Genomic DNA, 27,730 nt, shown 5'->3' on the forward strand with positions numbered 1-27,730 from the left:
GAGACAGATAAAACCAACAAAGATGGGGAAAAAGCAGGGCAGAAAAGCTGGAAATTCAAAAAATAAGAGCGCATCTCCCCCTGCAAAGGAGCGCAGCCCATTGCCAACAACGGATCAAAGCTGGTCAGAGAATGACTTTGACAAGATGACAGAAGAAGGCTTCAGTCCCTCAAACTTCTCAGAGCTAAAGGAGGAATTACGTACCCAGTGCAAAGAAACTAAAAATCTTGAAAAAAGAGTGGAAGAATTGACAGCTAGACTAATTAATGCATAGAAGGTCATAAATGAAATGACAGAGATGAAAACCATGACACAAGAAATACGTGACAAATGCACAAGCTTCAGTAACCGACTCGATCAACTGGAAGAAAGAGTATCAGCAACTGAGGATCAAATGAATGAAATGAAGCGAGAAGAGAAACCAAAAGAAAAAGAAATGAACAAAGCCTGCAAGAAGTATGGGATTATGTAAAAAGACCAAATCTACGTCTGATTAGGGTGCCTGAAAGTGAGGGGGAAAATGGAACCAAGTTGGAAAACACTCTTCAGGATATCATCCAGGAGAACTTCCCCAACCTAGTAGGGCAGGCCAACATTCAAATTCAGGAAATACAGAGAACGCCACAAAGATACTCCTCCAGAAGAGCAACTCCAAGACACATAATTGCCAGATTCACCAAAGTTGAAATGAAGGAAAAAATCTTAAAGGCAGCCAGAGAGAAAGGTCGGGTTACCCACAAAGGGAAGCCCATCAGACTAACAGCAGACCTCTCGGCAGAAACTCTCCAAGCAGAAGAGAGTGGGGGCCAATATTCAACGTTCTTAAAGAAAAGAATTTTAAACCCAGAATTTCATATCCAGCCAAACTAAGTTTCATAAGTGAAGGAGAAATAAAATCCTTTACAGATAAGCAAATGCTTAGAGATTTTGTCACCACCAGGCCTGCCTTACAAGAGACCCTGAAGGAAGCCCTAAACATGGAAAGGAACAACCAGTACCAGCCATTGCAAAAACATGCCAAAATGTAAAGACCATCGAGGCTAGGAAGAAACTGCATCAACTAACGAGCAAAATAACCAGTTAATATCATAATGGCAGGATCAAGTTCACACATAACAATATTAACCTTAAATGTCAATGGACTAAATGCTCCAATGAAAAGACACAGACTGGCAAACTGGATAAAGAGTCAAGACCCATCAGTCTGCTGTATTCAGGAGACCCATCTCACATGCAGAGACATACATAGGCTCAAAATAAAGGGATGGAGGAAGATCTACCAAGCAAATGGAGAACAAAAAAAGCAGGGGTTGCAATCCTAGTCTCTGATAAAACAGACTTTAAACCATCAAAGATCAAAAGAGACAAAGAAGGCCATTACATAATGGTAAAGGGATCAATTCAACAGGAAGAGCTAACTCTCCTAAATATATATGCACCCAATACAGGAGCAACCAGATTCATAAAGCAAGTCCTTAGAGACTTACAAAGAGACTTAGACTCCCATACAATAATAATGGAAGACTTCAACACTCCACTGTCAACATTAGACAGATCAACGAGACAGAAAGTTAACAAGGATATCCAGGAATTGAACTCATCTCTGCACCAAGCGGACCTAATAGACATCTATAGAACTCTCCACCCCAAATCAACAGAATATACATTCTTCTCAGCACCACATTGCACTTATTCCAAAATTGACCACATAATTGGAAGTAAAGCACTCCTCAGCAAATGTACAAGAACTGAAATTATAACAAACTGTCTCTCAGACCACAGTGCAATCAAACTAGAACTCAGGACTAAGAAACTCAATCAAAACCGCTCAACTACATGGAAACTGAACAACCTGCTCCTGAATGACTACTGGGTACATAACAAAATGAAGGCAGAAATAAAGATGTTCTTTGAAACCAATGAGAACAAAGATACAACATACCAGAATCTCTGGGACACATTTAAAGCAGTGTGTAGAGGGAAATTTATAGCACTAAATGCCCACAAGAGAAAGCTGGAAAGATCTAAAATTGACACTCTAACATCACAATTAAAAGAACTAGAGAGGCAAGAGCAAACACATTCGAAAGCTAGCAGAAGGCAAGAAATAACTAAGATCAGAGCAGAACTGAAGGAGATAGAGACACAAAAAACCCTCCAAAAAATCAATGAATCCAGGAGTTGGTTTTTTGAAAAGACCAACAAAATTGACAGACCACTAGCAAGACTAATAAAGAAGAAAAGAGAGAAGAATCAAATAGATGCAATAAAAAATGATAAAGGGGATATCACCACCGACCCCACAGAAATACAAACTACCATCAGAGAATACTATAAACACCTCTATGCAAATCAACTAGAAAATCTAGAAGAAATGGATAATTTCCTGGACACTTACACTCTTCCAAGACTAAACCAGGAAGAAGTTGAATCCCTAAATAGACCAATAGCAGGCTCTGAAATTGAGGCAATAATTAATAGCCTACCTACGAAAAAAAGTCCAGGACCAGATGGATTCACAGCTGAATTCTACCAGAGGTACAAGGAGGAGCTGGTACCATTCCTTCTGAAACTATTCCAATCAATAGAAAAAGAGGGAATCCTCCTAACTCCTTTTATGAGGCCAACATCATCCTGATACCAAAGCCTGGCAGAGACACAACAAAAAAAGAGAATTTTAGACCAATATCCCTGATGAACATCGATGCAAAAATCCTCAATAAAATACTGGCAAACTGGATTCAGCAGCACATCAAAAAGCTTATCCACCATGATCAAGTGGGCTTCATCCCTGGGATGCAAGGCTGGTTCAACATTCGCAAATCAATAAATGTAATCCAGCATATAAACAGAACCAAAGACAAGAACCACATGATTATCTCAATAGATGCAGAAAAGGCTTTTGACAAAATTCAAAAGCCCTTCATGCTAAAAACGCTCAATAAATTCGGTATTGATGGAACGTACCTCAAAATAATAAGAGCTATTTATGACAAACCCACAGCCAATATCATACTGAATGGGCAAAAACTGGAAAAATTCCCTTTGAAAACTGGCACAAGATAGGGATGGCCTCTCTCACCACTCCTATTCAACATAGTGTTGGAAGTTCTGGCTAGGGCAATCAGGCAAGAGAAAGAAATCAAGGGTATTCAGTTAGGAAAAGAAGAAGTCAAATTGTCCCTGTTTGCAGATGACACGATTGTATATTTAGAAAACCCCATTGTCTCAACCCAAAATCTCCTTAAGCTGATAAGAAACTTCAGCAAAGTCTCAGGATACAAAATTAATGTGCAAAAATCACAAGCATTCTTATACACCAGTAACAGACAAACAGAGAGCCAAATCAGGAATGAACTTCCATCCACAATTGCTTCAAAGAGAATCAAATACCTAGGAATCCAACTTACAAGGGATGTAAAGGACCTCTTCCAGGAGAACTACAAACCACTGCTCAGTGAAATCAAAGAGGACACTAACAAATGGAAGAACATATCATGCTCATGGATAGGAAGAATCAATATCGTGAAAATGGCCATACTGCCCAAGGTTATTTATAGATTCAATGCCATCCCCATCAAGCTACCAATGAGTTTCTTCACAGAATTGGAAAAAACTGCTTTAAAGTTCATATGGAACCAAAAAAGAGCCCACATCACCAAGACAATCCTAAGTCAAAAGGACAAAGCTGGAGGCATCACACTACCTGACTTCAAACTATACTACAAGACTACAGTAACCAAAACAGCATGGTACTGGTACCAAAACAGAGATATAGACCAATGGAACAGAACAGAGTCCTCAGAAATAATACCACACATCTACAGCCATCTGATCTTTGACAAACCTGAGAGAAACAAGAAATGGGGAAAGGATTCCCTATTTAATAAATGGTGCTGGGAAAATTGGCTAGCCATAAGTAGAAAGCTGAAACTGGATCCTTTCCTTACTCCTTATACGAAAATTAATTCAAGATGGATTAGAGACTTAAATGTTAGACCTAATACCATAAAAACCCTAGAAGAAAACCTAGGTAGTGCCATTCAGGACATAGGCATGGGCAAGGACTTCATGTCTAAAACACCAAAAGCAATGGCAGCAAAAGCCAAAATTGACAAATGGGATCTAATTAACTAAAGAGCTTCTGCACAGCAAAAGAAACTACCATCAGAGTGAACAGGCAACCTACAGAATGGGAGAAAATTTTTGCAATCTACTCATCTGACAGAGGGCTAATATCCAGAACCTACAAAGAACTCAAACAAATTACAAGAAAAAAACAAACAACCCCATCAAAAAGTGGGCAAAGGATATGAACAGACATTTCTCAAAAGAAGACATTCATACAGCCAACAGACACAGGAAAAAATGCTCATCATCACTGGCCATCAGAGAAATGCAAATCAAAACCACAATGAGATACCATCTCACACCAGTTAGAATGGCAATCATTCAAAAGTCAGGAAACAACAGGTACTGGAGAGGATGTGGAGAAATAGGAACACTTTTACACTGTTGGTGGGATTGTAAACTAGTTCAACCATTATGGAAAACAGTATGGCAAATTCCTCAAGGATCTAGAACTAGATGTACCATATGACCCAGCCATCCCACTACTGGGTATATACCCAAAGGATTATAAATCATGCTGCTATAAAGACACATGCACACGTATGTTTATTGCGGCACTATTCACAATAGCAAAGACTTGGAATCAACCCAATGTCCATCTGTGACAGACTGGATTAAGAAAATGTGGCACATATACACCATGGAATACTATGCAGCCATAAAAAAGGATGAGTTTACATCCTTTGTAGGGACATGGATGCAGCTGGAAACCATCATTCTTAGCAAACTATCACAAGAACAGAAAACGAAACACCGCATGTTCTCACTCATAGGTGGGAACTGAACAATGAGATCACTTGGACTCGGGAAGGGGAACATCATGCACCAGGGCCTATCATGGGGGGCGGGGGGAGGGATTGCATTGGGAGTTATACCTGATATAAATGACGAATTGATGGGTGCTGATGAGTTGATGGGTGCAGCACACCAACATGGCACAAGTATACATATGTAACAAACCTGCACGTTATGCACATGTACCCTAGAACTTAAGGTATAATAATTAAAAATATATGTATATATAAAATTGGGTGCAGCACACCAACATGACACAGGTATACATATGTAACAAACCTGCACGTTGTGCACATGTTCCTTAGAACTTAAAGTATAATAAAAAATAGAAAAATAAAAAATAAAAATAAAAATAAAGAAATCCAAAAAAAATTATAAAATTGTATGCTAAAATAACGTAAAATTGTTCCATTATCCTATGCTCTATTCAAAACTAAATTCCAGGTGAATAAAAGCACTATTTTTAAAATTATGAATAAAATACTTGCAATTCAGAAAAAAAAATATTTTATGAGGAAAACTTATTACATATACATCCTTCAGTTAAACGTTGGATACCTAAAGTTATTCAGTAACATTTGTCATATATCTATCTTTAAACAGAAGGAAGCAGAGTGATGTGGTGCTGTTAATGAAAGATTAATATGTTGAGCAGATTGTAAAGCGAATGTGAAAGCTAAAATTTGGACCTTCCTGTTTGCTAGTGGTATTGATTAAAAAAAGATACAGCCTAAGACCCAGGGAAGCATTTTATATCTCTTTTACATCTTGGCTCTGCTTCCTTTTGACCACTTGTCAGGGAAGGGGGGATGAGGTGGTATGGCATCAGAAAAAAGGTGATTTAAATCTGTACCTTAACTAAAACCTACCTCTGCCTTATGCTAATATCTATCTCTTTGCCTTCCCCAAACAGGAAGTATTCTGCCTCCAGAACGTACGTTATCAATGATTTGCAGTCATACCACATCAGTGGTTCAAAGTTCCCATTTTTTTCTTAATAAAAATATAGAATGAGTTAAACTTTTACAAAGCAGGAGTAATAGAAGGAGCATGACCCAAAATAAGATTTTAAGATCCTCTGAAATTGCTATTTTACCATGGCTTGAAATACGGAAGGATTCTGGGAGAGTTCAGGTTGAGACTTCCAGAAGCTGGCCTTCTGGAAAATGTGTGAAGGAGATGTCTGTTCACTCTCTGTCTCCTTCCCTCCCACTCACTTCTCAGCCAACTCCAGTCTGGCTTTCTTCCCAATATTCCACCAAAGCAGGTCTCGCTAAAGTGACAGTGCTCTCCATTTTGCGAAATCTAATTGTCTTGTGTTTTTTAAAATTAGTCCTTATCTTATTGCCTTTGTCTGAGGAGCATTTGTCACACCCAAGCACCTCTTCTTTTTGAAACACCTTCTTGCCTTAACTTCTGTAGCAACACGTGTCTGTTTTTTCTCTTATCCCCTTGATTACTTCTTGTCTGTGTCCTTCGAAAGCTCATTTTCTGCCGTCTAGCAGTTAAATAGCTCGTAGCATTGTCCTGGGTCAACTTCGCATCTCCCACTCTTTTATCTCTCTGCCATTTTCAACTAACACTTCACTTAAATCAAGTGGTTCAAATAACCAATGGCTTTAGTTGTCACCTTTTAATTTCCATTCTTGACAACTCCTGTTCCCAATGTGTCTATGTAGATTCCTCAAAAGCAGCACCTCAAACTGAACGAGTCTAAAACCAAAATGATCTTACAACACCTTCTTCTCTGTGGTTCCTTATCTTAGTGACTGGCACCATCATCCATTAGGTTGAGAACCCCAAACCTACAGACCCTTTCCTCACTGACTTCCCCATTTCTAATGTGTTGTCAGAGCCTGTCCATTTCACCTCCCAAGTGGCCATCGGCACTGTTCATCCTCTCCATCTTAGCCTCATCCCACCATTGTCTTTTCCTCCACCATCTCTTGCCAGGTGGGACCACAGCAATACCAATGCTACCATCAAATTGGCCTCTCCATATTCATTCTTGCCCTCCAATAATTTGTTCTCTATGTTTAAACATGAGCTATCTTTTCAAAACACAATCTGATCATGTCAGTCCTGTACTTAAAACCCTTCAATGACATCTCATTTTCTCTGAACAGAGATTCAAATCCTTAATACATCCTAAAATATCCCATATAGCTAGCCCCTGCCTCTCTCTCCAGCCTCATTTCATAGCACACTCCCCCTTGCTCTCTGCAAGAAGAACTAAGAAGAAAGACCTAAGGCTGCATCCTGACTTCTTCTTCCACGGGGCCTTTGCACATCTCTCTCTAGTGACTTCTGCCACTCATTCATATCCCTCTCTCCCCTTTCCCCTATGACTAGAGCTCCATGAAGCAAGGACCATCTCTGTGTGCTCCCTAACACTCCCCTGGTGTCAAGCTCTCTCATTGCCTCAGAACAGACACCACAAATGTATTGGTTGAGTGAACACCATCTTCAGCTAAATAACTGGGCCCATACATGAGTGGCGACACTCCTCCGTGAAGAGAAAGGCCTTCACTCCCCTCTTCCCTGCCCTGGGAAGGAAGGATGTCTGCTTTCAGAAAGCACACAGTTTGAAATTATCAACGAGTTTGAATAAAAAGTACTTATTTTCTCAATTAATTCATCATGGACAAAGTAGTAGGGATAAATGTACTAATTGTAACTTATATTATGCTGGGGATGGAGGAGGAAGGCCAGATAATACTAAGAAGACAGAATATGATAGATAATTTGGAATGTCCAAGGCACATGTAGGCATCATCTCGTGATTTTTCAGAACAACCCTATAAACTAGGTGCTATAATTGCTTCCATGTACAGATGAAGCAAAGACACAGGGAGGTTAGATAACTTACCTATGGCTGCACAGTAAGTGGTGCGGTCAGAGTTGGAATCCAGATGGGTGCAGGCAGCCCTCCCACCCTCCATGCCACACCAATCCAGGCCTGTTGGGCTTTCTAGGCCTAGAACCAGGGAGGGGGGTACCAATTACAGTCTGATGGCACAGGTCTGACAACACAAGTCTATACCAGCCCAATTTCAGAGTCCTCAGTATAGTGGGTCATCTTGTTTTAACACTCAAGTATAGAGGTGGCATCCCTTACAAAGAGGGCTCCCAGGGTGACGGAGATTCAGATTACACTTTCACTTCATATTTCTTGAATTTTCCATCTTGATTGCATGGGGCTTCAGAGCTACACAAGCAATTGAAGACCCTTCCCTAGCCTGCCTTGGCATGAGCCATTTTTCTGTTGTGACAGACCCTCTGACCCCTATTTTACTCTTTCAAGTTAAAATGCAAACTTCCAACTGAATCTAATCATAATGATTTTTAAACTATGATCTGTGACCACACTGAAATGAGCTAAATCACTTACGATTATCCTGATGCCTGGAGAATGTACTCTAAGTATTTGAATTCTTTGTAATCTTTTCTCAGGTGGTTAAAGGGTTTGGAGGATGACAAGCAGGAGACAGACGTGCATTACAACTCCCTGACTGGAGAGGGCAACTTCAACTGGCGCTTCCTGTTTCCGTTTCAGTATCTCCCGGCTGAGAAGCAAATGGTCATTACCAAGAGGGAGAACATCTTCTCTCTAGAGAAGATGGAGTGTAAGACTCCCGCTGTGTTGGTGCTGCAGGTTTGGGATTTTGAAAGGCTGTCCTCAGATGACTTCCTGGGTAAGCCAGTGACTTCATCAAGCACATATTAGTCTCAGCTTTTGGAGAGCTTGGTGTGATTTAGTTACAAAGCTAATAATTTCAGCACTATCTACGATAGCAAAAACTTGGAAACATTCCAAATAGCCATTAATAGGGATTAGTTAAATGAGTGATGGTGCATCCACATGATGGACCACTACATATTCCAAAACACTTAAGTTGATCTTTGCTCTACCACTAAAAAGTCATTGAACTTTGAGCTAATTACTGGTCTGCTCTGTGCCTCAGTTGTAAAATGAGGGTAGTAACATTACATATTTCAGAGAGGGGCAGAGCTGTAAATGTGATAACACAATTAAAGAGCATGCCGTAGTGCCTCACATATAGTAAGCACTTGTAAGCCAAAATGTACCTGAGACAAGTCTCAATCAATTTAGAAGTTTATTTTGCCAAGAATAAGGACAGGCCTGTGATATAGCCTCAGGAGGTCTTGATGACATGTGTCCAAAGTATCAGGCCTCACCTTGGTTTTATACATTTTAGGGAGATATAAGACATCAGTACACATAAGATGTATGTTGGTTTGGTCTGGAAAGGCGGGGCAAGTGGAAGTGGGGGCTTCCAGATCGTAGGCAGATTCAAAGGTTTTCCAGTTGGAAATCGGTTATTGTCTAAAAACCTGGAATCAAGAGAAAGGAATGTCTAGGTTATGATAAGGAGTTGTGAAGACCAAGGTATTTTCATGCATATGAAGGCTCAAGGTAGCAGGCTTTAGAGAAGATAGATTATCAGACTTGAAGAGTCTGTTCTATGAGTCTTAAGGTCTTTGTTGATGTTAACAGTAATGAGGCATGTCTGACTTCCCCTTCCCATCAATGGCCTAGAACTAGCTTTTCAGGTTAATTTTAGAATGCCTTTGGCGGAGAGGAGGAGTCCATTCAGATGGTTGGGGAGCTTAAAATTTTATTTTTGGCTTACACACTCAAGTGATAGTCCTGCAAACGTTAAAAATATGGGAATATCTAATGAATTGGACAGTTGTACAGGATGCATTAACTGAAAAAAGAAAAATCTCATTTCTGTAAACTACATTTATATGTATAGGAGAAAGGGATAGTCATAGAAGGCTAAGCACCAATACACAGAGCAGTGGTCAACTTTTTAGGGATGAAATTATGAAAAATTTTTCCATTCTCATGTTTTTGCCCATGTATATATGCTCTGAATTTTCCATATTTAACAAATGTTAATTTGTAATAGGAAAAAATGGTTAAAGAGATATAGAACTCATGGCAATCTCTTACTCTGCCTTGTGTTCACTCATTGGAAAAACAGTGTTGGGAACCCACTAAGGTTCACTTCCTGTCCTGCAGAGTAGATACAAAGAAAATAAGACTAGTTTCTGACCTGGAAGAGTTTAGTGGACACCAAGAGGGAGGTGAAGTGGGGTGAGGAGGATCTCATGGGGTTGTCAGTGCTAAAGCAGGGGAAGGTTAAAGCCAATAATCCAGGCTCAGGGAGCAGAGGAGGTGCTCAGCAGTGATGCTACCTGCAACTGAGGCTTGCAAGTTAAGTATTGTTAACTTAAGAGTTAAAACAAGCTCTTCCCTTGTCGTCTACCTGCTACCACGTGATTAATCTTTTGATGACACCAAATGTGTCTCAATCCTATTTGTACTCCCAATACCTAGCACATAGTTGTGATCCAATGTGGTACTGATTGAATGACTAGGAAGTGAAGGGTGAATGAATGAATGAGGATGGTGATTGAGAAGCTCTTCTGTTACTTTTAGAAAATGCTTCCCTAACTGTAAGGGTCACCTCTCCACAGGCACCCTGGAAATGAACCTCAACAGTTTCCCTCGAGCAGCTAAGTCTGCCAAAGCCTGTGATCTTGCCAAGTTTGAAAATGCAAGTGAGGATACCAAGATCTCTATATTCCAGCAAAAACGTGTGCGTGGCTGGTGGCCTTTTTCTAAGAGCAAAGAACTCACAGTAAGTGACAGCTATAGGAGGTGGAGGAGATGGGGGAAGTTGGGGGCATCATGCTGTTTCAATGAGTCATTTTGTGAACTTCAAGTAAAATGCCTTGAAATGACATTAACCCTTCATGCAGAGGTTCTGCTAAGAAGCAAGAATTTTTAAAGCTTTATAAATGCATGAAGACGGCCGGGCGCGGTGGCTCAAGCCTGTAATCCCAGCACTTTGGGAGGCCGAGACGGGCGGATCACGAGGTCAGGAGATCGAGACCATCCTGGCTAACACAGTGAAATCCCGTCTCTACTAAAAATACAAAAAACTAGCCGGGCGAGATGGCGGGCGCCTGTAGTCCCAGCTACTTGGGAGGCTGAGGCAGGAGAATGGCGTGAACCCGGGAGGCGGAGCTTGCAGTGAGCTGAGATCCGGTCACTGCACTCCAGCCCGGGCGACAGAGCGAGACTCCGCCTCAAAAAAAAAAAATAAAAATAAAAAAAAATAAAAAAAAATAAATGCATGAAGACTTAGCGATCTATGTTGAGGTGATTTTCTATCCTTTTGGCTTGAACTTATGCCCCTGGCATTAATTTTTTTTCAACATTTCTTGAGATTATGCATGAAGTCCTGAGTAACATACAATTTCAATGCAATTACCTTATGCCCTCATCCTCAAATGTAAGACATGATTTAAAAAGTGATCCATCCTTTTCAAAGAAGGTGACGGCAGGAGGAGCCATGTATCCCTTTTCCTGAATTGCCCACTTCCTGCAAATGCATGTCAGACTGTGTGGCATGTGTTTGGAGGAATTTTTGACCTTCCACAAATATTGGGAAGACAGTTTCTTCTTCCTATTCTTTCAACTCCCTCACTGATCTTCTGTAAGGCAGGAGGGATGACTTAGTGAGGTTGGAAAAAGGTACTGAGACTGATAGCAGGGTCTTTTTTCTGCTAGCCTCCCCTTGGGATGAGTGCATTCTGCCCCCTGCTTCTAGTGCCTTGTGGCAAAAGCACACCTAGGACAGAATTTTTCTGGTAGCACATCTGGATAGAGACCTATTTCTCTTTCTGTCTCTGCTCTGAGGATCTAGTGGGTGTGAGGCAGGGATTCCCCTTGTACCTCACTGGGTAAATGGCAGCTGCTGGTCTGACCTCATGGTGTCTAGTTTTATTATATTTTCTGAGATTTTGTCTCTTCTATACATTCTTAATTGGATCCCCTTGATTGGTGAGGTTGCTGGAGAGGCCCAGCCAGTTTCATTCACTCTCAAGTACTTAATGAGCGGTTACTACATGCCAGCCTCTGGGCTTGATTGATTCTGGGCAATCAATATTTGTTGGATGCATGAATGAAACCAGAAATGAATGAGTCATGGCCTCTGCTCTCAGCCAGCTCAGAGTCCAGTGAGAGGGACAAACAGGTCAACATCCAATCATGCGTGGAATAACCGAGGTGTGAAATGCAGGGAAGGAATGGAGAGGTGGGAGGGATGCAATTGTCCTGATGGAGTTGAGGGTTCAAACAGGACAAAGGACAGTGAAAAGGCATTTTATAGATGAAAAAGAGCAGATGTCTACTCCAAGTGAAAGAACCATGATAAGTACAGTATGGAGGCATGAAGGGGCTCCCGGTAGAAGGCTAACAACCCTCTGATCAAAATTCCTGAACACAGTACAAGGTTGGAAAATGGGGATTGCCAGGCCCAGAAGTCCAAACTGTTATCCTTTGACATTATTCTAATCTCTCTACATTAATAAGCAGTAAATTTAGATGCATGATCATATAATAGCAGTCATCTATTATATTTTATATTCTTTTAGATTTTGAGAAATCTGTACAGACTCCTGTTATTTCATTTAATCCTAATTACTCTTCATTTTCCATGTCATTTACTTATTTCTTCATTTCATCCAACAAGTATTTACTGAGCTTCTATCAAATGATAGGCCCTGAGAATAAGACATGAGTAATACAGACAAGGTCTCTTATCACAGAGCGTACAGTCTAAAGTCAAGTTCAGACATACAGACCGACAGAGAGCTACTCACACATACTCCAAGAAAGAATGACTTAGAACAAGGGCTGGGCAGGAGACAAAGCACCAAATCAAAGCTTATCCAATGCAGGGATTTCCATTCACTATGGTGGCAGGGGAAGGCCTTTCTGTGCCTGTGAAACTAAGTTGAAACTTGATGAATGAAATGTAGTGAGCCACAGGAGGAAGAGCATTTCCCACAGAGTAAATTCCACAGGTGAACGGCCTGAGGTGGGAATGAGTTCAGTGCTTTGGACAAACTAAAATCCCAGTGAATAAAAACCTCCCATAACTGGCGTGTGAGGCATGAGGGCAGTGCTGGTAAAATGGAGAGGACACCAGAGCCTGATCACATAGGCCTTGAGGCTATGGTGAAAAGCTTGGACTTCATTCTCAAAGGAAAGCCACTGCATGGTTTCCAGCAGGGAGGGGATCTGCCTCACCTAGGAAACACATCCCCTTAATGCTGTGTGGACAACGGTCAGAAGAGGGTCAGACTTGGAGAGAGAGGACTAGGCAGAGATGTAGGAAAGATTTAAAATATGCTGAAATAGGAACTCAGAGAGGAGGCTCTTTGGAGAAGGGCACTTGGTTGCTGTCTCAAATGCTCCTGAGAGTTTAAATAAGAAGCCACAAAGATGTGCCCATTGGACTTAATGGCATGGAGGTTCCCGGTGACCTTTAAAAAAAGCAGCATTGTGAATGTCCACAGCATTATTCATAATAGCCCCAAAGCAGAAACACTCAAATGTCCATCAGCTGATGAGTCAATGTTTAAAATGTGGTATAGCCATACAATGGAATATTATTCAGTCATGAAAAGGAATGAAGTACTGATATGTGCACCAACATGGATGAACCTTGCAAATGTTATACTAAGTGAAAGAAGCCTGTCTTGAAAGACTACATACTGGTCTGATTTCATTTATGTGAAATGCTCAGAATAGGCAAATCCATAGAAAATAGATGAGCAGTTGCCAGGGGCTGGGGCGGGGTAGAAGGGTAATGGGGAGCAACTGGTATGGAGTTTCTTTTTGGGGTGATTAAAAAAAAGAGTTCTGAAATCAAATAGTGGTGATGGCAGTACAATTTTGTGAACATATTAAAATCTATGTAATTGTTGTATAATTTAAAAGAGTGAACTTGGTGAAACCCTGTCTCTACTAAAAATACAAAAAATTAGCTGGGCATGGTGGCGGGCGCTACTCAGGAGGCTGAGGCAGGAGAATGGTGTGAACCTGGGAAGCAGAGCTTTCAGTGAGCTGAGATCGCACCACTGCACTCCAGCCTGGGCAACAGAGCGAGACTCTGTCTCAAAAAAAACAAAACAAAACCAGAGTGAACATTATGATATGTGAATTATATCTCAGTTTTTTAAAAGCAATGTTAGTGGAATGGTGAAGACAGAAGTAGATGAATGTGGATTGTCCAGTGAATGAGAAGCAGGTTAGTGTCGACTCTCTAGAACCCCCGCCAGTTTCATCTCTCATTGCTCCCCTCTCAACTATCTCAAACCCTTCTCTGACTCTTGTTTGTCCACTCTGTGGACTGGTTCTTCTGCCTGGATTGCCTTAGCTCCTTTCTCTGAGAAAACTCCTAGTCCTTAACTATTTGGAGATTCTTTTTAGCAGTTGTCCCTCTGAGATGCCTTCCTGGGTATCCTCAGCCTGGGTGGGCTTGCCTTCTACTTCCCTACATGTATCTCTTGACACACTATTTAAACTTGTCCGTGGACTTTATGGTTCTTCTACTGTCAGCAATTTGAGTCCAAAAAGTATGTTTTTGCTTTCCGTTCCCTTTCTTAATTTTCAGTGTCTAATGTACGTAGCACATAGTACTCAAATATTTATTGAATGAATCAATTAATTCAAGAATAATTAATTGACCCTACTATAAAGAGATTATAAGGTTTTCTTCTGTTTAGTGTACTGAGCACATAAGAAGTGCTCAGTAAATGTTCTTTGAAAATGAACACATTAGTACACATTGATTTATATGATTATCTGAGTGTCGGTTTAGAAGCCAGAGAGAAATAAAGAAATGACAGAAGACAGGCAGATTTTAATGGCAAGGGGATCAAAAGATTTAGATAGAATATTACACAGTGGCGAATGGATGAACCTTTGGGCTTTGGCAGTCTATTTTCCTAGACTGTATTAAGATCCGTAGAAGCATTTGAGCTTATGATCTGAGCCCCACCTGCTAGGTATCAGAGTAGTGGCAATTTCCATGATTTTTCACCTTCTGTCCATGCTGTCCTTTCCAGAGCCTAGGTATAGCATGTTATTATAGTGATTTAAATTCATTTGTTGAATAGTTTTGTGATGACTGTAATGTTCTCACTTAAGTGAGGCATTTATGTGGGAAATTTACTGTCTGGTTTGATTGACTCAATGCAGAGTTTTTCTGCTTGTGTGCTTCAGAGGGTCCATTTGAAGATCCCTCTATTTGAAGATTCCTCTTTGTCTCGTGAGGGAAAACCTAACAGAACCACTAAGGCCAGATCACCTCTTACAGTCCTGTCATAAAAGAGAAGCCTCTTTTATGAGGACATGCACATTTTATAATTTAAGATCCCACAGAGGACTTATGTGCATCAAAAAATGCATGTCTGTGTTAAAAGTTTCAAAAGCTTTCTGGATTGTCCTAGGGATTGCGATCAGTAATAATGAAAGGGGTGGATTCCACCCTAGAACGGTGCCAGGTCAGCAGATAAGCAATGGATTCAAGGCTAACTGGGGCCAAGCACAGTGGCACACACTTATAGTCTCAGCTACTTGGAATGCTGAGGCAGGAGGATCCCTGGAGCCCAGGAGCTCAAGTCTACCCTGGGCAACAGAGTGAGACCTTGTCTGTAATAATAATAAATACTGACTCCTGGATTCCATCCTTTAAGAAATAAGAAAAACCATCTTGGGTCCAAAGCCTGGCTCCATTATTTACCAGCTGTCTGAACTCTACCATGAACCTCAGCTTTCTTAGCTGTAAAGATTGAGAAAATTAAAGTATGTACCTCATGAGCTGTCATAACCCTGAAATGAAATAGAATCTGTGTGCCTGGAACATACTAAGTATTCAATAAATATCAGATTTTCGCTTGAGCGAAAATTTACTCAGCAGTCAACTGTTTTGACCAGTCCCTGCTCCCACTTCCTTCTGGGCCCCAAGATGAGGGAATGTCTCAAACTCAAAATACCTAAATATCTTAGTCAATGTTAACATCTAATCCTTAGGGGTTACACTTTTGGTAAATGTAAGAAAAAAGAAGGGGCTGGGTGTGGTAGCTCATACCTGTAATCCCAGCACTTTGGAGTAGGAGGACATCTTGAGCCTGAGAGTTTGAGACCAGCCTGGGTAACACAGTGAGACCCTATCTCTACAAAAAATTTTTAAAATTTGCCAGGAATGGTGGTACCTACCTATAGTCCCAGCTACTTAGGAGGCTGAAGAAATAGGATCCCTTGAGCCCAGGAGTTCAAGGTTGCAGTGAGCTATGACTTTGCATTCCAGCCTGGGCAACATAGGGAGTCCCTGTCTCTATAGAAAAAAAAGGAAAGAAAAGAAAAAGAAAGCGGGGGGGGGGAGGAAGGAATAGAACCTCTAGCAACATACTCTTAACTACTTTATAAATGATTCTCCCGATGAATTGGCCATGATAATGAATTAAAGATTTGAAATGGCTACATTGCCTGGGGGTTCGTTGTCTCATGCTGAGAAAAAATTCAGGATATGGACACGTGTGGATGGGTTAAGGAGTGGAAAGTTTAATAGAAGAAAGGAGAGGAGCTCTGAGAGAGAGAGACCCGTCCAAAAAGGTGGGGAGGTGGCCGACTGCAGCAGATTTTATAGGCAGGCTGGAGAAGGTGGTGTCTGATTTATACAGGGCTCACACATTGGTTCAATCACGTATGACGTTTACATAGGGCCCAGGAAAGGCTGGTTGCCCCACCCTAATCTTATTATGCAAATAGGCTTTCCAGTTGATTGGCACCATCTTTTCTGTTCTTTACTGTACACGTGGCTGAGGGAAGGGAAGATGAGACCACCATCTTGAACATGTCTAGTCCCTAGTCCCCGCCAGCATTCACTGTGCAGGCTCCCAGCTCGCTTGTCTCTGCCTGCAGTTTGACTTTACAGGCTGCTCTTTGTTAAAGAGAAAGGCCTTACCAAGGACTCCCATACCCTTACTACCTGCCTAAGTGATTTCTTCTTAACTCCTGTATCACCTTCTATACTAAGGATAGGGGCTTCTAATTAAATGCTCTTCATTTCTATCAATGTAGTTTTCCCCTGAGTCTAGATGATCATGTTGCTCCTTCAGTAGTTCATTTTTCAACAGTTACAGAGAGCCTCCTCTGAGCAGGGCTTTGGTAGGATATCCTGAATACAGAGATGAATAGGATGCAGCTCTTGCCCCCAAGGAGCTGCTGTCTTGAGGAAAAGACAGAGCAGTTGCCGGTTGCTTCTCTTGTCTGACTGTCGTAGTAACAAGTGTTACCAATAGGAACTGACTACCAGAACCTGTTCTGAAAGACTGAACATCCAAACAGCAGTGGTCAGACCACACGTGACAATAAAGCTACAACCTCTGCAGCAACGAGCCCCAAACCGTCAGAGCTTGGGCAATGACTGCAAGCTTCCCTAATTGGTGCCCCTCCTTCCAAATATGTTCCCCTAACTAACCACGTATGACAGCCCCCTGCTTAGCCTGCTTCCAGTTTCCCCATACGAGCACCTTTCAGTCAGAACACATCCGATGACTTCCCTTTTCTTGTGATAAATCTTCCTCTCTCCCTATTTTTGTGTCTCTGACAAACCTAAGTGACAGTAGCTCTAAATAAATAGCCTCTGTTTGTTCTTATCTTGGTGATCTTCGTTGATTTCCACAGCACGAAACACTGAATGTATATTAATTCATTTATCTGCTAAAACCCCCTGAAAACCTATATAATCAATCCCAATTTTATAGATAAGGAAGCTGAGGCACAAAGAGCTTAAGTAACTTGCCTCATGTCACACAGCTACTCAGGGAGGATGAGATTCAAACAGAAGCAGTTCACTCCTACACTCTTGAGTCCTAACCACTGTGCCATACTTCCTTTTCTGGCAGAGGGTCATAGAAACAGAAGGGACGTCCAACCTGTCCTGGGTTCACCAGCAATCTTCACCATAGAGGTGAAGTCTGAAGTGATATTTTCGGGGGAAATACAATTTAAAACAAAGTATCCCAACTCAAAAGCTAATAAAGTTTTATCATTGAGTAGTCATTAAAAGCAACCTGTTGAGAGATTGCAGAGACAGAAATTTCATCCTTTTATGAGCAGCAATCACCCATTACATACATATTTTCAGGAGAAATGATAACTAGTTCTCCAATAAGAGGACTTCACAGCCCCATTTGTCACACATTGTTCTAGATTCACATGGTCATTGGGGTGACCATTTCTGTTACTTGATTAGTTTTACCCAAAGGAAAAACAAACTTCTCAAATCTTTATGCCACCTGCTAGAGATTTTTAAAAAACATTTATTTTTAAATCTGTTATCAGTGCCCCCCCCCCCCCAGCAGTGTCATTTAATCAATCTTCTCAAATCTTTATGACAGGAGGTAGTTTTGCAACTTGGAGCAAAGTGCTCACCAAAGTTAGCCGCCTACCCTCCCAGAGAAACTGGGGTATAGGGTGCTCTTCTCCTGATGTTTACATGTCAAGGAGATGGTTCTCAGATCCTTGAAAAAGACGTTCCTGGGTGTTAAAAGGCCTATCAGCTTTCAAAACAATTTATATACATTTCAAAGAAAAGAGAAAGTACTTACAATTTCTCTGAAGTAAATGCTTTAAGAGAAAAGGGGGAAGGAAATCTCTTCCGATTTTCAACAGGGAGAACGAAGCCTCTCATTTTTTACTTTTATTTGCCCTTACACCTCCTAAAGGGAAAATAAGAATTGACTTCATTTTCATGCATACCAGTGGCCCACGGTCAGAGCCTAGCCAAGGCTAGGAGCAGCATGGAACCTGGTCCTGAAAGCCCTGTTTTGGCCTGCAGAAGGGATGTATTCCAGCTACCCCTGTCTTCTTGTTACGGGAAAGGGGTCCCAGTCCAGACCCCAAGAGAGGGCTCCTGGATCTTGGGCAAGAAGGAATTCAGGGCACGTCTGTAAAGAGAAAGCAAGTTGATTAAGAAAGTAAAGGAATAAAAGAATGGCTACTCCATAGACAGAGCAGCCCTGAGGACTGCTAGTTGCCCATTTTTACCGTTATTTCTTGATGATATGCTAAACAGGGGTGGATTCATGCCTTCCCTTTTTAGACCATATAGGGTAACCTCCTGACATTACCATGGCATTTGTAAGCTATCATGGTGCTCGCTGGTGGGAGTGTAGCCCTGATGATGACCAGAGGTCACTCTTGTCCTCTGATCGTTGGTTTTGATGGGTTTTGGCCGGCTTCTTTACTGCAACCTGTTTTATCAGCAAGGTCTTCATGACCTGTATCTTGTGCTGACCTTCAGTCTCACCCTGTGACTTAGAATGCCTTAACCGTCAGGAGTGCAGCCTAGTAGGTCTCAGCTCCATCGTACCCAGCTCCTATTCAAGATGGAGTTGCTTTGGTGCAAATGCCTCTGATACTCTTTCCCCCTTAAGTAATCAATAACCATATTAAGAAAACAACTTCCTCCTAATGGAGTAGCAAGTTAGGTGGCTCAGAGTAAACGGTGTAATGGAAAACTCCTGCCATTCCTGGGGCACTTCTGTTCCATGTGTGTAAAATCACCAAGTTAGACTGGGTGCCTCCAACATGCATGCCCAGCCTAGACATTCTCTAATTCCAACTCTGTGTGCCCTCTCCTCCCGTTCTTTGAAGCCAGTATCTGAACATTATTGTCTGGTTTTAGTTCCTGGCAAGCAAGAGAGGGTTTGTTTATGGCCATGGACACCTGCCAGCTTTATTTTTAAAGCTGCTTATCAGTGGCCCCCAGCAGCATCATTTAGACATTTAGACCACACAGCTTCTAGTGTGGAATGTGGCTGTCCTCAGAGTAAGTGAAAAACAGCTCCACGGCATTGCTGAGGAATGGGGACCCTTGGGAGAAAGAAAGGGAATATCTATGACCATGTTCTTCGTGAAGCACATGGCACTATGCATTTTATATGCCTTATCCCAAGTCATCCTACTCAAAGCAACCGTTAAAGAAATCAGTCTTTTAATAGATAAAGATCAAAAAATGTCTTTTACAAGTTAATCCCACAAATCAACAGACAGCCAAGGTAAATCGCATCCCCGGTACATCAACAACTAAAACTCAAAGGGAGATTTCTATGCTTCCAGTTTGGTGTGAAAAACAGCTCTCAGCATCTATGATGGCGACATACTTAGACGTTATGTTCTAAAGATTCAACAGTGAGTGAGATAAATTCCCAGCATCTTGAAGTTCACAACTTAGCTGGGGAGGGTGGTAGATAGATCATTTAAATAATATTTAGCAAGATCAGATAGGAGCAGAGGAGGGAGATATTTTTATATAAAGATTCTTTTTAAGATAGGGTGTATAATGTGCATGTATAGGAAATCTGAAAAGCACAAAAGGTAGAAAAAATAGCACATATATGTATACCATCTAAAGAAAACTCTTGCTAACGGTTTGGTTATTCCTAATATTTTCTCTATGCATAATCATTCCATACTTAAAATAGTGCCTTCTTCATTTTGTTCCACTCAGTTTTCTTATGAGCATTCCTCTGCATTATACTAGCAATATTATTAACTCTATATTCTCAAAATAAAAATGCCAGTTTAATCATTGTGTTTGTCCTCAACATTTATTCATTTAAAAAATGTGAGCACACAGAAAAGTTGAAATGGAACAATGATCAGCCATAGATCTACCACCAAGATTCAACACTTGCTGATATTTTGCCATATTTATTTTGTCAATATATTTGCGTATACTCCATCGATATATGAAGTATGTTTGAGTATTTGTGTGTACGTATATATGCCTATTTTTTGACTGAACAATTTAAGCTGCAGACATTCTGACACTCTACCCCTAAATACTTCAGCATGCATCTCTCAGGAATATAGACACTCTCCTACATAACCACACCATATATAAGTAAATAATGATTCCCTAACGTAATCTGATATCCACACCATATTCATGTCTCCATCTAGAAAAAGAATACCCTATTGCCCCCAAAATGTCTTATATAGCTGTATCATATTCAAAACAAGACTCAATCATGGTTTATGTATTGCTTTTCATTATTATATCTCTTTGGTCTATTTTAAAACAATCTTTTGACATTTTCCCCTCATGTTGACTATTTAATGAGACTAGGCTTGCTTTATCTGGTTGTTTTCTCACCATATTGCTTATCTTATTCTCTATCCTCTGTATTTCCTGTGAAGTGTAAGTCAGATATGACAGCATTTATCAAGTTGTTTAATAGGTGATGTTGTTTACTCCATAGCGGATCATGCCAGGAGGCACATGCTATCAGATGGTCTCATATTAGTGATGCTGTGTTTGCTCACTTGGCTCTGTTGGTAAATACAAGATCTCTTCGCTGTAAAGGCACATTTTCCCCTCTGCAGTTAGCAGACAACTGATGGGTAACATGGTGCTGTGGGGAATTCCTGTTCTGCTCTACCCAAAGGCTTTAATAACTACTGACAATCTTAATTATTTCTTTGGTTTTATAAAATAATTTTTCTCACCCTTCCTTACGTCTGTCTGTCTAAGCTATCTATCGATCTATTTACCCATCTACTATCATTTGAAAAAATGTATTTATTGGTTGGCATATCTGTTAAAAAGAGCTTTCCCTCATCAATTGGAAATAAATCAGTCACCCTCCTCCCCTACTCCCAAAAAAGACAGGATAAATACATAATTATATCGCTTAATAACCAAATTTTAGAATTCAGAGTTGGTATGAGTCATCTCTAATGATTTTCCCTTGCTTTTGTTGTTACTGTTATCACTATGGATTAATGGATTTTTAATAAATATGTTATAAGCTCTATCCACTGAAGAATCTAGAAGTAAAATCACCCAGTAGCAAAGACGACTCCTAGCACCTAGATCCTGGTTTCTACACATCAGCTCCTACTAAAAACCAACCAACCAAAGAAACAAAAAACAGGGATCTTTGGGGAAATGGCTGACTCCAGGTCTATGGCAGATAAAATCCAAAATGTGTCTGGGACATCTCAGTGGAGCAAATAGAGCAATTTGAACATCCAAAAGAATAATGACTGTGCTTTGTACATAACACTTTTTCTGAGTTTTGAATTATTTCCTTAACTTAGTTACCCAGAAATGGAATTCCTACATTCAGCATATAAGATTATGTATGACCATATAATACACACACATAGTTGTATGTGTGTATATATGTGTATACAACTACATATAATATACACACATATGTAGTTGTATACATGTGTATATGTGTATACAACTGTGTGTATTTTTGTGGTCATATGTCTTATGTATATATGTACATGCATGTATGTGGACATAACTATACACGTAAATACATGTATACATATATAATGTGTATATGCAGTGTGTGTGTATATATATACATATATATATATTCCTTTTCCTAAAAGATTTTGCCAGCATACTTTCCTCCATTAACATATGAGAATGCCTCATGTAATTCCAGTCAGGGGTGTGTTTTCATAAGCAATAATCACTGCTGAAGGCATGTCCATTCCCAATGCAATCACTTCTCAGCCTCCGAAGGCATCCCTTCTGTAGGCACAGTGCAGTTTGGCACATCAATTGTATATGTGATATGACAAATCCAGGCTTCTCAAGTATCTTTTCTTATTGTCTCCCATCCACAGATATCATTAGGCTAGTAGATCGTCTCTCAGACTGTCTATTTTTACTAACTCTGATTTTAAATTACATTTAGAGGGTATTATTAGCTTATGACCTCTCCTTGGTGCTGAGCTGGATGCTGATGGTTGAAACCGGACAGGAAACCTCTGTGTGGACCGATACCCAGAGCCACGACATTTATCGAAGCTGTCAGTAAACACCTTTCCCCTGCAGCCTTCCCGATGCCTGATAGATGCATTGTGACCTTTCTAGCAGGGTGGTGGAGCTGGCACAAGGCTCTTCATGATAACAAATGACTCCTATGTCTAGGGCAGAAGTAATTTAATATTCTCTGCCTCCTTTTTCTTTGCATTTCTTTTCCTATAGGAATCTGGGCCTGTGGGACTTTTCTGGTATTTTCTCTATGGGCAGAAGATGTTTTCTGTTAAACTGCATGTTTCTGTTGATGAAATAGTATTGAAGTTAACAACTACCATAGTTAAAGGCTTTCTAGTTAACAAGCCCTAGGCTAAGCACTGCATATGTGTTATTTCATTTATTTTTCAAAGCAACCTTATAGGGTACATGCTGTTAATAGCCTCAGTATAGTGAGACTTAAAGAGGGCAGGTGACTTACCCAAGATCACACAGCTAGTAAATTGTAGAGCCTGGTTTCAAATGCGGATCTGTCTATTCACAAGTCCTATTCACTTGACTATTTGTGTTGTCCTATGCCACGCTATGCCATGCTATGCTATAATATTAAGCTATCTAAAGCCAGCCCACAGATAGAGATCAAAAGCATATACTAATGCCAGAGCAATGACAGCAATTATGAGGTTCCTCCTGAATATTTCAGAAATGGCACGTTTATTCATTGTTACATAAATAGCCTACTTTTTTCTTCCAGAACAAAGTGCCATTTAGACACGTAAAGTGGCAAAGGAATGGAGTTTGGCATCAAAGGACCTTGGTGCAAATCTGGGTTTTTTAACATCAGTTAGCAAACATCACCAAGCCTTGGTTTACTTGGTTGTAAAATGGTAATAAAAATGCCGTATAGTTTGTCAGATTGCCCAAAAGGTTAAATGAGCTAATGCATGCATAAAACACCATGCAAGTTATAAAGTGCCAGAGTTGAGTGTATTGTTACTAAGAGTAGAGAACAAAGGGGCAACTGCGATCCTCTTACTGTGGCCCTAACTCACTCTGTTGATTTCTATTCTCTCTTCCAAGCATTCCGGATCCTAGCAATTGGTTAGACCCTCTTAAGCTGACTCTACTTCAAATTAGAGGAAGTGGATGAAGTTCCTAGTGTATAACATACTGCTCAGCAGAGCTTAAGTTACCTGTGAATGATCTCTGGAAATAAGTCTGTTTTGTATATTGGACACCATTTCTCCATGAGTTTTGGACTTATTTCTTGAGTCTCTCCCAGCCATCAAGTCCTTAACTCTGCCTTTCATCAATCCTAGAAGTTAGAACCAGATAGCTCTAGAAAGCATCTGGCCATTTGACAGATCAGAAAACTGAGACTCAAGAAGACAAGTGCCATTGCATGGTGATCATGAAGACAATTATGGGGTCATCTCATGTTAGAGTTAGGCAGGCTCTTATAAACCTTCTAGTCCAGTGTTCTGGCAATTAGATGAAGAAGTTGGAAGGCAGCCTGCTATAATGGAAAGGGTATGAGCTTTGGTATCATACAGACCTGGGTTCAAATTCCAGTTGGTTGGCTTGTCATCTGTGTGACCTTAGAAAAGTTATTTGATCTCTGTGGTTTCATTTCTGTATCTACACAAGGGAGACCTACCTTGCTTATTGCTATGATTGATAGACAGATAAATGATAGAACAAACAAACCTGGGGCAAAGTGAGCAATCAGTAAAGCATTGCAATTACAGTTATACATATTATTACTCTACTGTTGATGAATGTGTAAAGGAGAAATTAAAATCAATAGAAGCTTTATATTTTTTCCCCACAGTTTTCAAATATTTTCTGAATGCCTATATGTGCAAGTCATTGCCTATGGGGCTAAGATTTCTCACCAGGAATGAGCGACTACATATATACATGTTTTCATGAAACATTTCTAGATCATAGGACATTTAATGCTACTCTGAGTTGGGCCAGAGTTCCATTCAAAGGATGAATGAGACCATCTAGATTTTAACTCCTGATTTCACTGGTAATAAAAGTCCACTGCACTTCTTTATTAATTCAGGCAGCCATGCCACTCCCTCTCTTTTCCTGCCCCGCAGCCTTACCCATATGTATTCTATATCTTTCTTATATCTCCCATGATTATATTTTAATGGCTGCCAGCAACCAAACCTACTTGTGAAGAAGTCCTGGCCTTTTTAGGGTGAATGGGTAAGTTAACACAAGACCACTGGCTCATCGGAATCTTAGACTTTTGTATTGGGGTAAGAAATCAATAATGTCTGTGAAGTCAAGTAATGCCCAGTTCATGTGTGATTCAGAGGAAGAAGCTTTATCAGCAATCGTGTGTAATAAAATGCTTCACTCCTACCAGCTCTGCCTCCCTCCTATCATCTTGAATTTCAATGCACAAAACCAAAAGAGGCAGGAGAAATGAGAGTCTCTGTCACCAAGAATAAGAGCTCCAGGAGATCAGAAGTTCTGTTTTTCTTAATCATTAAGTCTCTAGTGCGTAGAGCAATGCATGGCATAGAAAGGATCCCCAAAAGTGCTGAATGAATTAGTGAACAAAGGAGAAAGGCTAACTTTTGTGGGGGTCCTATCTCATCCTTTGATAAATCAAGACATACGTTCCTGCCAAGAACTGTGGCATAGTGCTCTAAAGAAACACATTACTGGCCGGGCGCGGTGGCTCAAGCCTGTAATCCCAGCACTTTGGGAGGCCGAGACGGGCGGATCACGAGGTCAGGAGATCGAGACCATCCTGGCTAACACGGTGAAACCCCGTCTCTACTAAAAAAATACAAAATTAGCCGGGCGAGATGGCGGGCGCCTGTAGTCCCAGCTACTCGGGAGGCTGAGGCGAGAGAATGGCGTAAACCCGAGAGGCGGAGCTTGCAGTGAGCTGAGATCTGGCCACTGCACTCCAGCCTGGGCAACAGACCCAGACTCCGTCTCAAAAAAAAAAAAAGACATTACTCACAATTTTCAAATAAAATAGGCCATTTCTTATTGAGAGAATAGGGGAAGAGGGAGGGAGTGCTATAATAAAAGGATAACCCTAAAATCACTAGTGGGGACAACAAAAAGAATGAAGAATGACAGAAAAGAAACACCATTCAGCAAATGTGGGGTCACTGTCACCAATTTCCTCTTGAGAATTGACAGAGAAGACAGACTGTATCAGATTCAAAAGGGTCTGCCACTCAATTAGTCCCCTTTCTAATTACTGCAATTTTTCTTCAAATATCACGTGTTTACAAGAAGAGTAGTACATGTGACTGGGCTCGTGTGTCTGTGTGGAAACATGGGACGCTTTCCTTCCACTAATCTTGAAACATCATTCCTAGGCTTTTGGTGTCCATCATAAAAATGGCTTCTCCCAGGACCAAAAAAGCAACAATATTTATCAAAATAAAGCAGCAGGATAATCAAAATACTTTCTGGAATTCTCCAACTTGGTAACACTTCTAGAAGGTTGCCATTGGCCCAGTGGGCCTTTGTGACTAGAAACAAAAGCTTTTGCATCTTTTTGCAGGGCAAGGTTGAAGCTGAGTTCCACCTAGTTACAGCAGAAGAAGCTGAGAAAAATCCTGTTGGAAAAGCCCGAAAGGAGCCAGAGCCCCTGGCCAAGCCCAAGTGAGTGGAGTTATGAGTGGGAACATCAGAAACGGGAAGGGGCCTTTGCAGTCCTCACTGGTGTCTGATATGGGCACTTCATTAGAGCAGTCCTGTGAGATACCCAGGCAGCCAGGAGGCAGTCAATCGGTGCCTTCCAACCTGTGTAGCTTTTTGAAGAAAAAGCTAAATATAAGAAGAAATATAAGACATAAGCTATGCCTTCCAGGAGCTTTCGATCTATTTGGGAAAAATAACGCATTCATAAAATAGTTGTCAGAGTGTAGAAGACTCCATAGTTTCAAAAGAGGGTGAGTCAAGCGATGAAAGAGTTAGGAACTTGAAGTGAAGGGAATCATTGGGGTCTGAGGCTGTCAGGAAAGACTGCATAGAAAAGGTGGGATTTGAGCTGGTAGGTTGGACAGATGGAGGGTGATGGGGCCTTGGGCTGGATTCTAACTGGACTCTTGCTCTCTGCTCCACACCAGCCTTTAACCATGGTACAGGAATCCTCATCATACAAATGTCAGGCTGCTCCTGCTTCAGGCCACATGCTCTTCTCCCATTTTCAGGCCTCTCCCTATGGGTCCTCAGAAAGTGGGAGTTAGAAACATTTCCTGGGTGTCTTAAGCACTCTGAGTGTTGACAGGATGACCCCCTTTTTGATTTTCTCTTCCTTCCCCCTCAGCCGCCCAGATACCTCCTTTTCCTGGTTCATGAGCCCCTTTAAGTGCCTGTACCACCTCATCTGGAAGAATTACAAAAAGTACATCATCATTGCTTTCATTCTGATCATCCTCATCATCTTCCTGGTGCTTTTCATCTACACCTTGCCAGGAGCCATCAGCCGAAGGATCGTTGTGGGCTCATAGAGGATCATGGAGGACCCAGATCCTCCCCATATACTAATCCTCTCTTCCTCATCTGGGAGCTTCTAAGAACATGTCAAACGCATGGCACTGTGCTGAGTGCTAAGGGGACAGATCAACCCTTCTTGGAAGAGATGGAAAAGAAACATTTTCTCCCTGCTCCAACCCCTGCCTCCAGGTTTCAAACTTATGAGACATAAGGCATGTTTTATCCCTTGGGCAGCAGGAAATAAGGCACTTTCACCTCATGGTAATCAACAGTGACCTCAAATTAACTTAGATCAATGTTATCTTTATGTAATTGCTTATATCCTGAGAGGTTTAGTTCTGGGTCAGAGATTTTATTAGAAGTACTTTATTTTAAATAAAATTTTAGGCCAGTTGTGGTGGCTCATGCCTGTAATCCCAGCACTTTGGGAGGCTGAGGCAGGTGGATCACTTGAGGCCAGGAGTTCAAGACCAGACTGGCCAACATAGTGAAACCCCTTCTATGCTAAAAATACAAAAATTATCAGGCATGGTGGCACGCACCTGTAATCCCAGCCACTCGGGAGGCAGAGGTTGCAGTGAGCCGAGATTGTGCCACTGCACTCCAGCCTTGGTGACAGAGTAAGACTCCGTATTGGA

The 27,730-nt window shown here is 41.1% G+C and overlaps 1 protein-coding gene across 1 annotated transcript in view; it reads left to right on the top strand.

Moving 5' to 3' along the window:
* The window catches only part of FER1L6 (fer-1 like family member 6), a 177,417-nt gene extending 149,897 nt beyond the window's left edge, over positions 1–27,520 (top strand). Inside the window, 4 exon segments of the mRNA XM_033202929.1 lie at positions 8,380–8,621; positions 10,435–10,598; positions 26,155–26,255; positions 26,923–27,520. Of these exon segments, the coding sequence (XP_033058820.1) occupies positions 8,380–8,621; positions 10,435–10,598; positions 26,155–26,255; positions 26,923–27,106 (691 nt within the window). The 3' untranslated portion in view covers positions 27,107–27,520.
* Positions 27,521–27,730: the final 210 nt, after the last annotated feature.

The sequence above is a fragment of the Trachypithecus francoisi genome, unplaced genomic scaffold, assembly GCF_009764315.1.
Source record: "Trachypithecus francoisi isolate TF-2019V2 unplaced genomic scaffold, Tfra_2.0 Lachesis_group7, whole genome shotgun sequence".
NCBI classification, from domain to species: domain Eukaryota; kingdom Metazoa; phylum Chordata; class Mammalia; order Primates; family Cercopithecidae; genus Trachypithecus; species Trachypithecus francoisi.